Raw genomic sequence first — 12,300 nt, forward strand, 5'->3', positions numbered from 1 at the left:
CAGTAACAAAACAGTGCCACTTATAACAACAACCAGAACAGTAACAAAAACAGTGCCACTTATAACAAGAACAGTAACAAAAACAGTGCCACTTATAACAACAACCAGAACAGTAACAAAACAGTGCCACTTATAACAACAACCAGAACAGTAACAAAAACATTACCAATCGTAACAACAACAACCACAGTTAGTAGTAGTAACACAAACAATATTAACTATAACAACGAAAACGTACCAATCATCAGAACAACAACAATAACAAAAACAACAACGAAAACAGTAGCAGTAACAACAATAACACCAACAACAGTAACAAGGGCAACGGTATTACCAGGGACAATAGCGACGACGTCACCGTTTATAACTAACAGTAATTTCACCGTTCATTAATAACAGAAAGCAAAAGTCACAGCTACAGCTAAGAGTCGACTCCCCGTTCACTGACACGCACATCACCGCTCATGTTTACAGCACATCATCACACGTACACAGCACATCAACACACGTACACAGCACATCATCACACGTACACAGCACATCAACACACGTACACAGCACATCAACACACGTACACAGCATATCAACACACGTACACAGCACATCATCACACGTACACAGCACATCATCACACGTACACAGCACATCATCACACGTACACAACACATCATCACACGTACACAGCACATCAACACACGTACACAGCACATCATCACACGTACACAGCACATCAACACACGTACACAGCACATCATCACACGTACACAGCACATCAACACACGTACAAACAAACAAACAAATGCCAATAGTACGGAATGTAAACAAACATCAGCTGACGAATATTATGATACAACAGCTGGTCAATGTTATAGCTACAAGATCAGCTGTTTCAGAAGTATTTTATTTAACAGCTGGAGTGAAGGGAGTAGCCGATGGAGCTACTGTACTGCTGTAAAAAAAAGGATCCAAGAACAGCTAATGTAAACAGCTGATGCAAGAATAGGTAATATAAACAGCTGATGCAAGAACAGGTAATATAAACAGCTGATGCAAGAACAGCTAATGTAAACAGCTGATGCAAGAACAGCAAATGTAAATCGTTGATGCAAGAACAGCTAATGTAAACAGCTGATGCAAGAACAGCTAATGTAAACAGTTGGTGCAAGAAAAGCGAATGTAAACAGCTGATACAAGAACAGCTAATGTAAACAGCTGAGACGGGAGCGGAAACATGTAAGAAGCGGAAGCAGTAATGACGTGAGAGACTGCAGCGGTGATGATGCAGCTGAGGAGCCAAGCAGCGGTACTCTGACCACCATGACCACAGCGCCAGTAACCAGAGTGAAGCAGCAGCAGCATCCAGAGTGAAACAGCTGGAGAGTCGTGGCACCCCTTCAACAGCTGGAGGGTCGTGGTCACCCCTTCAACACCTGGAGGGTCGTGGTCACCCCCCTTCAACAGCTGGAGGGTCGTGGTCACCCCCTTCAACAACTGGAGGATCGTGGTCACCCCTTCAACAGCTGGAGGGTCGTGGCCACCCTTCAACACCTGGAGGGTCGTGGTCACCCCCCTTCAACAGCTGGAGGGTCGTGGTCACCCCCTTCAACAACTGGAGGATCGTGGTCACCCCTTCAACAGCTGGAGGGTCGTGGTCACCCCCTTCAACAGCTGGAGGGTCGTGGGTCACCCCAGCCTTCAACAACTGGAGGGGTCGTGGTCACTTGCCCCAAGCAGCTGGAGGGTCAGTAGTGCTTGCTAACACCTGGAGGGTCTGGTCACCCCTTCAACAGCTGCAGGAGGTCGTGGTCACCCCTTCAACAACTGGGTCCCGTGGTCACCCCTTCAGCAACTGGAGGGTCGTGGTCACCCCCTTCAACAGCTGGAGGGTCGTGGTCACCCCCTTCAACACTGGAGGTCGTGGTCACCCCTTCAGCCCAGCTGGAGGGTCATTAGTCACCTCCTTCAGCAGCTGGAGGGTCGTGGTCACCCCTTCAACACCTGGAGGGTCGTGGTCACCCTCCTTCAACAGCCTGGAGGGTCGTGGGTCACCCCCTTCAGCAACTGGAGGGTCATGGTCACCCCTTCCCAGCACCTGGAGGGTCGTGGTCACCCTTCAACTTAGCTGGAGTCCAACAAGATCCGGCTGCAGCGAACCAGAATGGTAAAAATCGAATAGAATCATGAATAACAGTTGCATATCCAGAGGGAGGGAGGAGGGAAGAGGGGAAGGAGGAGGGAAGAAGAGGAGGAGGGGGCAAGGGGCTATGATCAGCGGGGTATCATCACCCGGAATAATCCCGCCGGCACCAACCTCCCTCCCCTCCCTCCTCCCTCCCTCTTTCTCTACCTCCCTCCTCCCTTTCTTTCTCTACCTCCTCCTCTCCTCCCTCACCGCTACTACACCTCGCCCTGCCACCACCAGAGCCCTCCTCCCTCCCCTCCCTCCCTCTCTCCCTCCCTCCTCTCTCCCTCCCTCCCTCTCTCCCTCCCTCTCTCCCTCACTGTCTCCACCAGCCTTCTCTCCCTCTCTCCCTCACTGTCTCCACCAGCCCTCCCTCTCTCCTCCTCTCCCTCACTATTACACACACTCACTGATCTATTAATAAATTTGCTTAAATAAATAAATTGTTTCGCTTCAAAAAAAAAATTGTATCTTTTTATTTAGTTTTTTTCATAAATCGAAGGAAAATATTAAACGACAATGTAACACCGAAAAAGTATGAGTAAGTTATGAGTAATTAGTGAGTAAACAGGTGTGAGGTTAAGGTAGTTATGAGTAATTAGTGAGTAGACAGGTGTGAGGTTAAGGTAGTTATGGGTAATTAGTGAGTAGACAGGTGTGAGGTTAAGGTAGTTATGGGTAATTAGTGAGTAGACAGGTGTGAGGTTAAGGTAGTTATGAGTAATTAGTGAGTAGACAGGTGTGAGGTTAAGGTAGTTATGAGTAATTAGTGAGTAGACTGGTGTGAGGTTATGGTAGTTATGAGTAATTAGTGAGTAGACTGGTGTGAGGTTATGGTAGTTATGAGTAATTAGTGAGTAGACAGGTGTGTGAGGGTTAAGGCCAGTTATGGGTAATTAATTGGTAGACAGGTGTGAGGGTTAAGGTAGTTATAGTGGTGAGTGAGTAGACAGGTGTGAGGTTAAGGTAGTTATGGGTAATTAGTGAGTAGACAGGTGTGAGGTTAAGGTAGTTATGAGTAATTAGTGAGTAGACAGGTGTGAGGTTAAGGTAGTTATGAGTAATTAGTGAGTAGACTGGTGTGAGGTTATGGTAGTTATGAGTAATTAGTGAGTAGACTGGTGTGAGGTTATGGTAGTTATGAGTAATTAGTGAGTAAACAGGTGTGAGGTTAAGGTAGTTATGAGTAATTAGTGAGTAGACTGGTGTGAGGTTATGGTAGTTATGAGTAATTAGTGAGTAGACAGGTGTGAGGTTAAGGTAGTTATGAGTAATTAGTGAGTAGACAGGTGTGAGGTTAAGGTAGTTATGGGTAATTAGTGAGTAGACAGGTGTGAGGTTAAGGTTAGTTATGAGTAATTAGTGAGTAGACAGGTGTGAGGTTAAGGTAGTTATGAGTAATTAGTGAGTAGACAGGTGTGAGGTTAAGGTAGTTATGAGTAATTAGTGAGTAGACTGGTGTGAGGTTATGGTAGTTATGAGTAATTAGTGAGTAGACTGGTGTGAGGTTAAGGTTAGTTATGAGTAATTAGTGAGTAGACAGGTGTGAGGTTAAGGTAGTTATGAGTAATTAGTGAGTAGACTGGTTCAAGTTGCCAATTTAGTCACTGTTCTCTCGTGGCAAGTTATCGTCAACAAATAATTAGTTTTTATAATTTGTTTATTTGTGTTTACTAATATAATTATGATAATTTTTTTCAGCGTTTCTACTACACTGGAATTTTGATGTAAAAACTGTATATAGTATTTTGTAGTAGTAGTAGTAGTAGTAGTAGTAGTAGTAATAGTGTAGCTATTGGGGGAGGCTGGAGTCTACGATAAATAGTAGTAGTAATAGTAGTGGTAGCAGTAGTTGTTGTAGAACTCGTAATAGTAGTACTCCTAGTGTGAGCATCTACACTACAAACACATACACTTGAGGGCTGGTCTACACTACACTACACTACACACACACACACACACACACACACACACACACTTGGTCTACATTTGCAGGTGGTCTGACGAATGATATGAGATTATAATAAATTATCTTTCAACCTTGTTCTCAGCCACCTGTGTGTGTTTGTGTTTTGTTTGTTTTCTTGTGTTTGTTTTTGGTTTGTGTGCGTGTTTTTTATCCGAATTTGTGTGTGTGTGTGTGTGTGTGTGGACCAAGGGCGTGATCAGTTAAGACAAAATGCTATATAATTTATTTCATCATTTTACCGTAAATTCACCTAACACTACCTGGGTGGAGTTACGTTAGGTTACGTTAGGGTTAGGTTAGGGTAGGTTGAAATTTTAAATCATCATCATCTCGTAACTACCAATATGGACACTGTACTTACCTAGCCACCACCTGCCATCATACACGCACACTACACACACACGCACTCTACACACACGCACTCTACACACACACACACACACACACACACTCTTACCCATCCTCCTCCTTCCTCTTCCCTCCTCTCCTGCATATTTCTCCCAACAGTTGGAGTTATCTCCGTACACCTTTCCTCTCTCCTCACATCACCAGCCAGTCTTCAAGTGCATGGTATATAGACACTTTGCAACATTTCATAGTGGTATTCTCTTCTGTTGCAGAGGTGCAGAACTAAGCTAACACAATCATTTTGCCAAACTCTCTCTCTCTCTCTCTCTCTCTCTCTCTCTCTCTCTCTCTCTCTGCTTTTGAATTATTGTTTTTTGATTATTTATTTATTTATTTTTTACACTTCTCTGGATAACATGGTATCGAGGTTGTGGGTATGCTTGACCTCTCACAGATGATGTTATAAGTCGTCTGTAGAAGCACTCCACACCATTTGATGCCACTTTACACCCAGATGGTATTATAAGTGATGTGTATAAAACTACTTAATACTTGACACTTTACACAAATATACAAATAGTTAGTGGAAGGTGTTGACAGGTGTGATGATGGCAGGTAAAGGAGAACTAATATATGGGGAAGTTTGATTATTTGTCCTTGACTTCCTGACAAATAAATGACCTGCGTAATGACCTCAGTAATTACCGTCAATTATTATCCCTAAAACAAGTCAACATCAGTCAGTCATTATATTTTCTCGTTCACTCGACGTCAAAGAGTACCCCGAGTACCCCCACAACACATATTACTGACCTCCTGTAGCACACATTCAACATCTCCGTATTTATAAAGTCAGGAATGTCAGCCTCAAACCTGTAAAAACTGGCGACATGAACGACCCGGAGAGTCTTTGTGAGGTGGAGGTATGTAGGAGATTACGTAGTGAGGAGCCCTGGCACCCGCACCCACAGCCACTGCGTTCTTGGCTCTCTCGCCGCTGGGAACACCCCTGACCTCACCATCTCGCTCCCCTCCCCTGCTGCGTCCCCTTCCTCTCCTCCTCCCCCTGTTGTTGTGGATCCCTCGCCGCTCGTGTCAGCACTTTAGCCTCTCACCTGCTGACGCCGTGACAACTTCTCACCTTCAAGGAGGAGAGAAGTAGCTCCCTGGGGTAAAATTAGCAGCTTCCAGGTATATTTAGACGTCTTATTGCGTAGCGGCCGCCTCCCCCCTGGCACGTGGCTTTGTTATGGTAGTGATGCGCCTCTCAGCCTGGCGCTCTCGCTTTGTTTTACCCGCGTCTCTCTTCTTTATGAGTACTGGGGGGTGGGGGGACTGTTGTGGTAAAAGAAAATAAGGGAAGATCCAGGTACGGGTACTGCAGTTTGTGACACAATTTTCAAGATTGTTGGTGGAAGACAGCGGGCGGGCGGGAGGTGTCAGACCCGGGCGGACAGGCTTACTGTGTACCAGGACTCTGTGACCCACATGCATTCTGGGTTCACATGTTCCCTACCGCTCGAGTACACCTGCTGCAGTGTTCCTCAGTTGTTCTTCACGGAACGTTATCAGGGCGATCGTGTTAATTTATACTCGTACCTCGAGCACTTTCCTGAAAATCTATCTTTTGACCATGACACAGCGGACGGCCGCAACACCACGTTCATGATTATTAACACTACGAGAATTTTAATGTTGGGCAGAAGGTTGGTGTGGGTGACCCCGCGCCAGTGTGACTTTCGCCTCACCTGGTCGCTACGGAGGTCCATGACTGGTGGACTCTGACCCGTGTCTTGGCCAGATTTCATCCTCTCACTTAACACTTTGTCACACACAGGTTATTTTATCAATGTATGTGAAATTATTGAGCTTCATGATGCAGGAAAAGTTGCTCTAAATGTTAAGCAGAACTTTACGACCACTGGACATGACACCGAGGCTGTTGATGGTCAATAGATGACGAACTACGCAAATCCTGGTTCGTAGTCCAATTGTGTGTAGCGATATCCCAACGCTCAGGCTTACTGCCTTGTAGACGACACCCCGTGTTGTAGATCCATGTAGAGGAACTCCATTTAGAGGAGCTCCCGGAAGACAGTCTCCCGCGTAGAGGACCTGCCGTGTGTAGCAGACCGGCCCGTGTAGCGGGCCAGTGTTGGTGCCAGCGCCTGCCTGTGATGCCGACTGTGATAACCTTATTACTGTAACCAGTAGTAGCCCTGAGGTAGAGAGAGAAAAGTGCCTTCCAAGTGTTGATCAGCGCCCGCCACCCAGTTACCTGTGAACCTCTTGACAAATTAAAAACAAAGACAAACAGTGAAGCTCAAGCCAGTGCCAAAAGTAATCTTTAAGACCCTTAGTAGTGAGTTGAGAGAAGCAGTGTTTTATGTGGAGCGGGGAGGCCAACACCAGCGACCTTATGTGTGACGTCATGCTGTCCAGAGGCCATGGAGGTCAGGGGAGGTTCTCTCTCCAGAACCTCCTCCTCGGACAACACTTTACTTCCAAACTGGTAAGTGTTTTACCCATTTTACTTCTTTATTACCTTGTTTAAGCTCAAGTGCGACAATTTACTGACCCTCACACACAGTGGTAAGTTTGTAAACCATTTGTATTATTTTTTGTTGGAATTAAAACCCGAGAGTTTATTTTTTTCTTTATATATCGAACCTTTTGAGTACAGCGAGTTACGAGTGAATGGCCTCAAGTGAGTTACCTAACCTCTCTACCTGATCACCTAACCACAGCACCTGATCACTTAATAGATCTTTAAAGGTTCAATGGATAGATAGATAAGAGGGTAAGACACACACACACACACACACACACACACAGATAGAGTGAGTTAGAGACAGACAGACAGACCCCCACCTACTGTCATCTATGAAAATAAACTTCTCCACACCACGAGAGCCACAGGTAACCTCTTCTTAGTAAGTGATGCACAACAGGTGTGTGTGTGTGTGTGTGTGTGTGTGTGTGTGTGTGTGTGACGCCATATGTAAACTAAAGGGTGACCGGGGATTGCTCAGTGGCTGTTTTAAGTCGCACCTGGGGAAAAACAACCTCCTCAGTCAGATCAGGAAAGGCGGATATTGAGCTGACTAACGCAGTGAAGAATGGTGAGTTTCAGATCTGATTTTGTTGATTGTTGTATAAAATGTGTTCTAATTATTGTTATATTGTTAATATTTTTATGTTACATTTGTAGAATATTTTAATGGTGTTTGTGTTTGTTTGTTTATTAGTGTTTATTGTATCTTAATGTTTATACTAAAATTAATATTGTTTTTTGTGGATGATTCTTTTGTTATTTTGTTGTTTATTTTGTTTGTTTTAATTTTTTGTTTTATTGTTTGTCAACTTTTTTCTTCAGTTTTAATTTTTTCCTCCTCCCCCCCAACACCGCCCCCTCCTCCACTGCCCTCCTCCCATCCTCCCCCCCCTCCTCCCTCACCTCCCTGTCCCTCCTCCTCCCAACACCCATTTTCACCTGTTCCCTCCCCTCACCACCACCCTCCACCACCCCCATCCACCTACCCCCAACTACCACCCCCCTTACCCCACCCCCCAACCCACCTACCCACCAACTACCTACCCCCCAACTACCCCTTCCCCCCCACCCCCACCCCCACCACCCCTACTGACTCCGGCGTTGGTTGTTACAGGAGGAACAGATGCGGGTGGACGCGGAGGAGCCTATGTCACCCATGTCTCCTATGTCTCAGGGGTCCGACCATGACCATGAGAAACCCACCATCAGACAGGTACTCTCTCTCTCTCTCTCTCTCTCTCTCTCTCTCTCTCTCTCTGTGTTTGTATGTATGTATCTCTCTATCATTGTTTTCATGTATGTATGTATGTATGTATGTATGTATGTATGTATGTATGTACAGTATGTATGTATGTATGTTTCTTTGCATGTATGTATGTATGTATGTATGTTTCTTTGCATGTATGTATCTCTCTCTCTCTCTCTCTCTCTCTCTCTCTCTCTCTCTCAAGGCCAGGAAGAACGGCCAGTACTGTGTTAACTTTTCCTTGTAATATTTACTAAAACATTTCTCAGTTTTATTCTAGAATATTCCTATTATATTTTGTACCAGTATATTATGTCAACATTTACTGATATTTAATGCTATTGTATATATTGGCTGAGTGGTTATCCTGGTTCGAGATCCATTGGTCACCTGTTCGAATCTCTGTATGGGTAACGTCAGTTGGTGTTAATGTCTCTGGTAATTTTTATGTTATATTTCAAGAGACTTCCAGCACCCGACAAACGTTCAGTCATGTTGTTATTGTTGTTGTTATTGTTGTTGTTGTTGTTATTGTTAGTATCTGTAATGAGGTGAAGGTTCATCCCGTCTATCGTCTCATAATTAAGTTTTTCATCTAGTCAAGAGGGTAGATTATCATACTCGAGGGGTTAAGTCATCGTGGGTGAAGTCGTCATATCCAAGGTAATAAGTCATCGTACTCAAGGGGTTAGAAAGAAGACATGGAAATGACATTCTGACAAAAGAATGAAAAAGAGAGAGAAGATGAATCATAGGAAGGTGAACTCTGTGTGTGTGTGTTAGTGTGTGTTGTGGTGTGTGTGAGTGGAGGGAGGGAGGGAGAGCAGGACCAGGTGGAGATAGTGTGTGTCCTCCGCAGCTGACACTACAAGCGTCCTTCCCCTGCCACATCATCTTGACAACACGAGTTTACTGTGTGTGTGTGTGTGTGTGTGTGTGTGTGTGTGTGTGTGTGTGTGTAAGCTTCTAGCCACACACACACACACGGTATACCTAACCCCAGTCATCACCCTAATAGTAAACATTCATTACACCGCCAATTTTCTCAGTTAATTGACCATGCAGGAATGTAATTTGGCTTTCTAATTGGATACATTGGTGCACCTCCCCTCTTCTCCCCTCCCCTCTCTTGTCCTGCTTCTTCTATAACCTCTTCTCCCCTCCCCTCCGTTCTTCTCCCCTCCCTCTCTTGTCCTGCTTCTTCTATGACCTCTTCTCCCCTCCCCTCCTTTGGCCTCCCTCTCCTATGAGTTATTCTGTCCTCGCCTATTCTCCCTTTTACCTTGGATTCTTCTCTCTTCCTGTCACCTCTTCTTGTTCTCTCATCTCTCCTGCATAGTTCTCCCCCACCATCCTTCCTCACACACTTTGTTCTCCCCTCCCCTCCCCTCCCCTCCCCAAATAGCAAGTAACCAGAAAGCCTTTTATACGCACTTCCTCAGTCATCCCAACACTCGGTACAACCAGTTATCAGTCCCACTCATCTCCAGAACCAGTCACTAAGGGTCCGTCACTAGAGTACCAAGTCATCAACAGGAACCGAGCCGTGTGGTAAAGGGACTCCACCAGCAGTCAAGAGTGAGGTAGATTTTTGTGGCGTGAGTCAGGGGCGGCGTCCACAGGAGCTATGTGCCGCGTAAGGTACAGTCAACGTGTTCCCCGCCACCTGCCCTCTCTCTCTCTCTCTCTCTCTCTCCCCCTCCTCCCTGCCCGCTAACATCCCTGGGAAAATGCTCTCCTCCGCGCCTTCTGCGAGGTCACCATGACGTCTCACGCCAGGGGAGATGATGAGGAGGGGCAAGAGAGGTAAGGTGCAGCAGCAGGAGGAAGGAGATGGGGTTTACTGCGTCATATAACAATGTTTGGGACTCTGGTAGTGGAGGTCGATGGAATTTGTGTTTGTGTTTTGGATTTTAAAATGGGTAAAAGTTGCTATAAGGAGACACAAACCCCCAAAGCTGTGGGTTTTTTTGTTTGGGTTTTTTGATAATATTGTCGCGTTGATGTACTCGTGGTTTTAATGTTCCTGAGATGTCAAGAGGGATTACTGAACTCTCTCTCTCTCTCTTCTAAAAGGTGAAGTATATTATTGACAATGGCCATCAACGATTAGAGATGAAGGCAGTAGTATTAGTTGAGGGTAATGGTGGTAGTAGTGGTGGTGGTGATAGTGGTGATATAGTTGTGAGGGTAGTCAACATAATAGTTATGCTGGTGGTGATAGTAGTTGTGGCGATACTTGGTGACACACAAGTCAAATACTCATGATGTAGGCAACACTGTATCCTGCCTAGTACACATTATTACACCAGGCAACACTGTAGATATCCTGCCTAATACACATTATTACACCTGGCAACACTGTATCCTGCCTAGTACACATTATTACACCAGGCAACACTGTAGATATCCTGCCTAGTACACTTGTTATGTAGGATACAGAGGGACACGTAGGTTATCCTTGGCAGTGGTCAGTGGGAAGGACTCGTTATGGCCATGTGTTCGTCTGCTCCACCTCTTGAAGACTCATTCACCTGTAATTTTTGTAGAGAGAGAGAGAGAGAGAGAGAGAGAGAGGCATGAAGTCTACCACGTCCCCTTCAGTCCTAGAATCCCAGTACCACCTTAAGTTGTTTTTCTCCCCTTCCCCAGTGTCTCCTCCCCATCTCCCTGACCCCCCCGCTTTTTACTCTTCAACGGCATGTCTTACATGTCTTTTCAAAGCATGACTCTGTAGACAAGGTCAGAATGGCACCGTGCTTGGCTGCGAGTGGGAGGGGGAGGCGGCCACCTGTTTCTGCCCTGCTTACTCACTCAGCTCGACGTCGCCTCTCAACTCCTGTTGCCCAAATACCACACTCTCGCAACTCCTGCCTCTCTCTCTCTCTATTTCTTTCTTTACAGGTTTTGGTATCTTGTAAAATCTCTAACGTGAATCACCTCTTCCTCCTCCTCCCCTTCCTCCTTCTTCTCTTCCTCCTCCTCCTCCTCCTTCATATTTTTATCTCTTCTACGGTTCTCTCATTCTATCTCGTGTTGCTTGCTGGGGTGTCGGATGTTGCTGCTTGCTAGGATTGTTTGAGTGTTCTGCTTGCTAGGATTGTTTGAGTGTTCTGCTTGCTAGGATTGTTTGGGCGTGTTGCTCGCTTAGGATTGGTTGAGTGTGTTACTAGCTGGGATTGAATAGATGTGTTACTTGTTGGAATTGTTTGATTGTGTTGCTTGCTGGGATTATTTGGAGTGTATTACTTTCTGTGATTGTTTGGATATGTTATTAGCTGGGATTGTTTGAGTGCTACTTGCCTACACACTTTACCAATACACGTATGTTTATAGACCAAGGAAGAGAGCTAAGAGGAAGGAAATAACAGACATTACACAAAGACTCGTTTTTATCACCAGTGGCGAATTTGGATTGGGTTGAATTGGTCCGTCTACCTCGTTCAGCTGATTATAACAACCCTTACCTTGGCCATACGTGAACCTTTCTTGTTGAAATTTGCGCAGCTGGTTGGGTTAATTGTCATCTAGTTGCCTCTAACTTTTGATCAATTTCGGTCCAAGGATAATGTTGATTTTGCAAGATCATGTTGAAAGATTGGCTTAACATATTTGAGTAATCACGACGAGCACTACCTTACTCAGCGACCAATTTTGCTTCCAGCGACCACTTTACTTCCAGCGACTACCGTACTTCAGCGCGACCACCCATTCCGTGACCACCATTTCCAGCGACCACTTTACTTCCAGCGACCACCTTACTCCAGCGACCACCTTATTTCCAGCGACCACCTTACTTCCAGTGACCACCTTATTCCAGCGACCACCTTACTCCAGCGACCACTTTATCCAGCGACCACCGTATTTCCAGCGACCAGTCTTTACCAGCGACCACCTTTATTTGAGCGACCACCTTACTTCCAGCGACCAATTTCGATTTCCAGCGACCAATCTTTACTCCAGCGACCACCTTACTCCAGCGACCACCTTACTCCAGGTTT

The 12,300-nt window shown here is 45.5% G+C and overlaps 1 protein-coding gene across 1 annotated transcript in view; it reads left to right on the plus strand.

Moving 5' to 3' along the window:
- Positions 1–12,300, plus strand: part of LOC121876553 (nuclear hormone receptor FTZ-F1 beta-like) — a 166,538-nt gene that overhangs the window by 120,246 nt on the left and 33,992 nt on the right. The window contains exon 5 of the mRNA XM_042381752.1: positions 8,168–8,266. Within this exon, the coding sequence (XP_042237686.1) occupies positions 8,168–8,266 (99 nt within the window). The remainder of the gene's footprint in view (positions 1–8,167; positions 8,267–12,300) is intronic.

Source organism: Homarus americanus, unplaced genomic scaffold, assembly GCF_018991925.1.
Source record: "Homarus americanus isolate GMGI-L3 unplaced genomic scaffold, GMGI_Hamer_2.0 scaffold28, whole genome shotgun sequence".
NCBI classification, from domain to species: Eukaryota; Metazoa; Arthropoda; class Malacostraca; order Decapoda; family Nephropidae; genus Homarus; species Homarus americanus.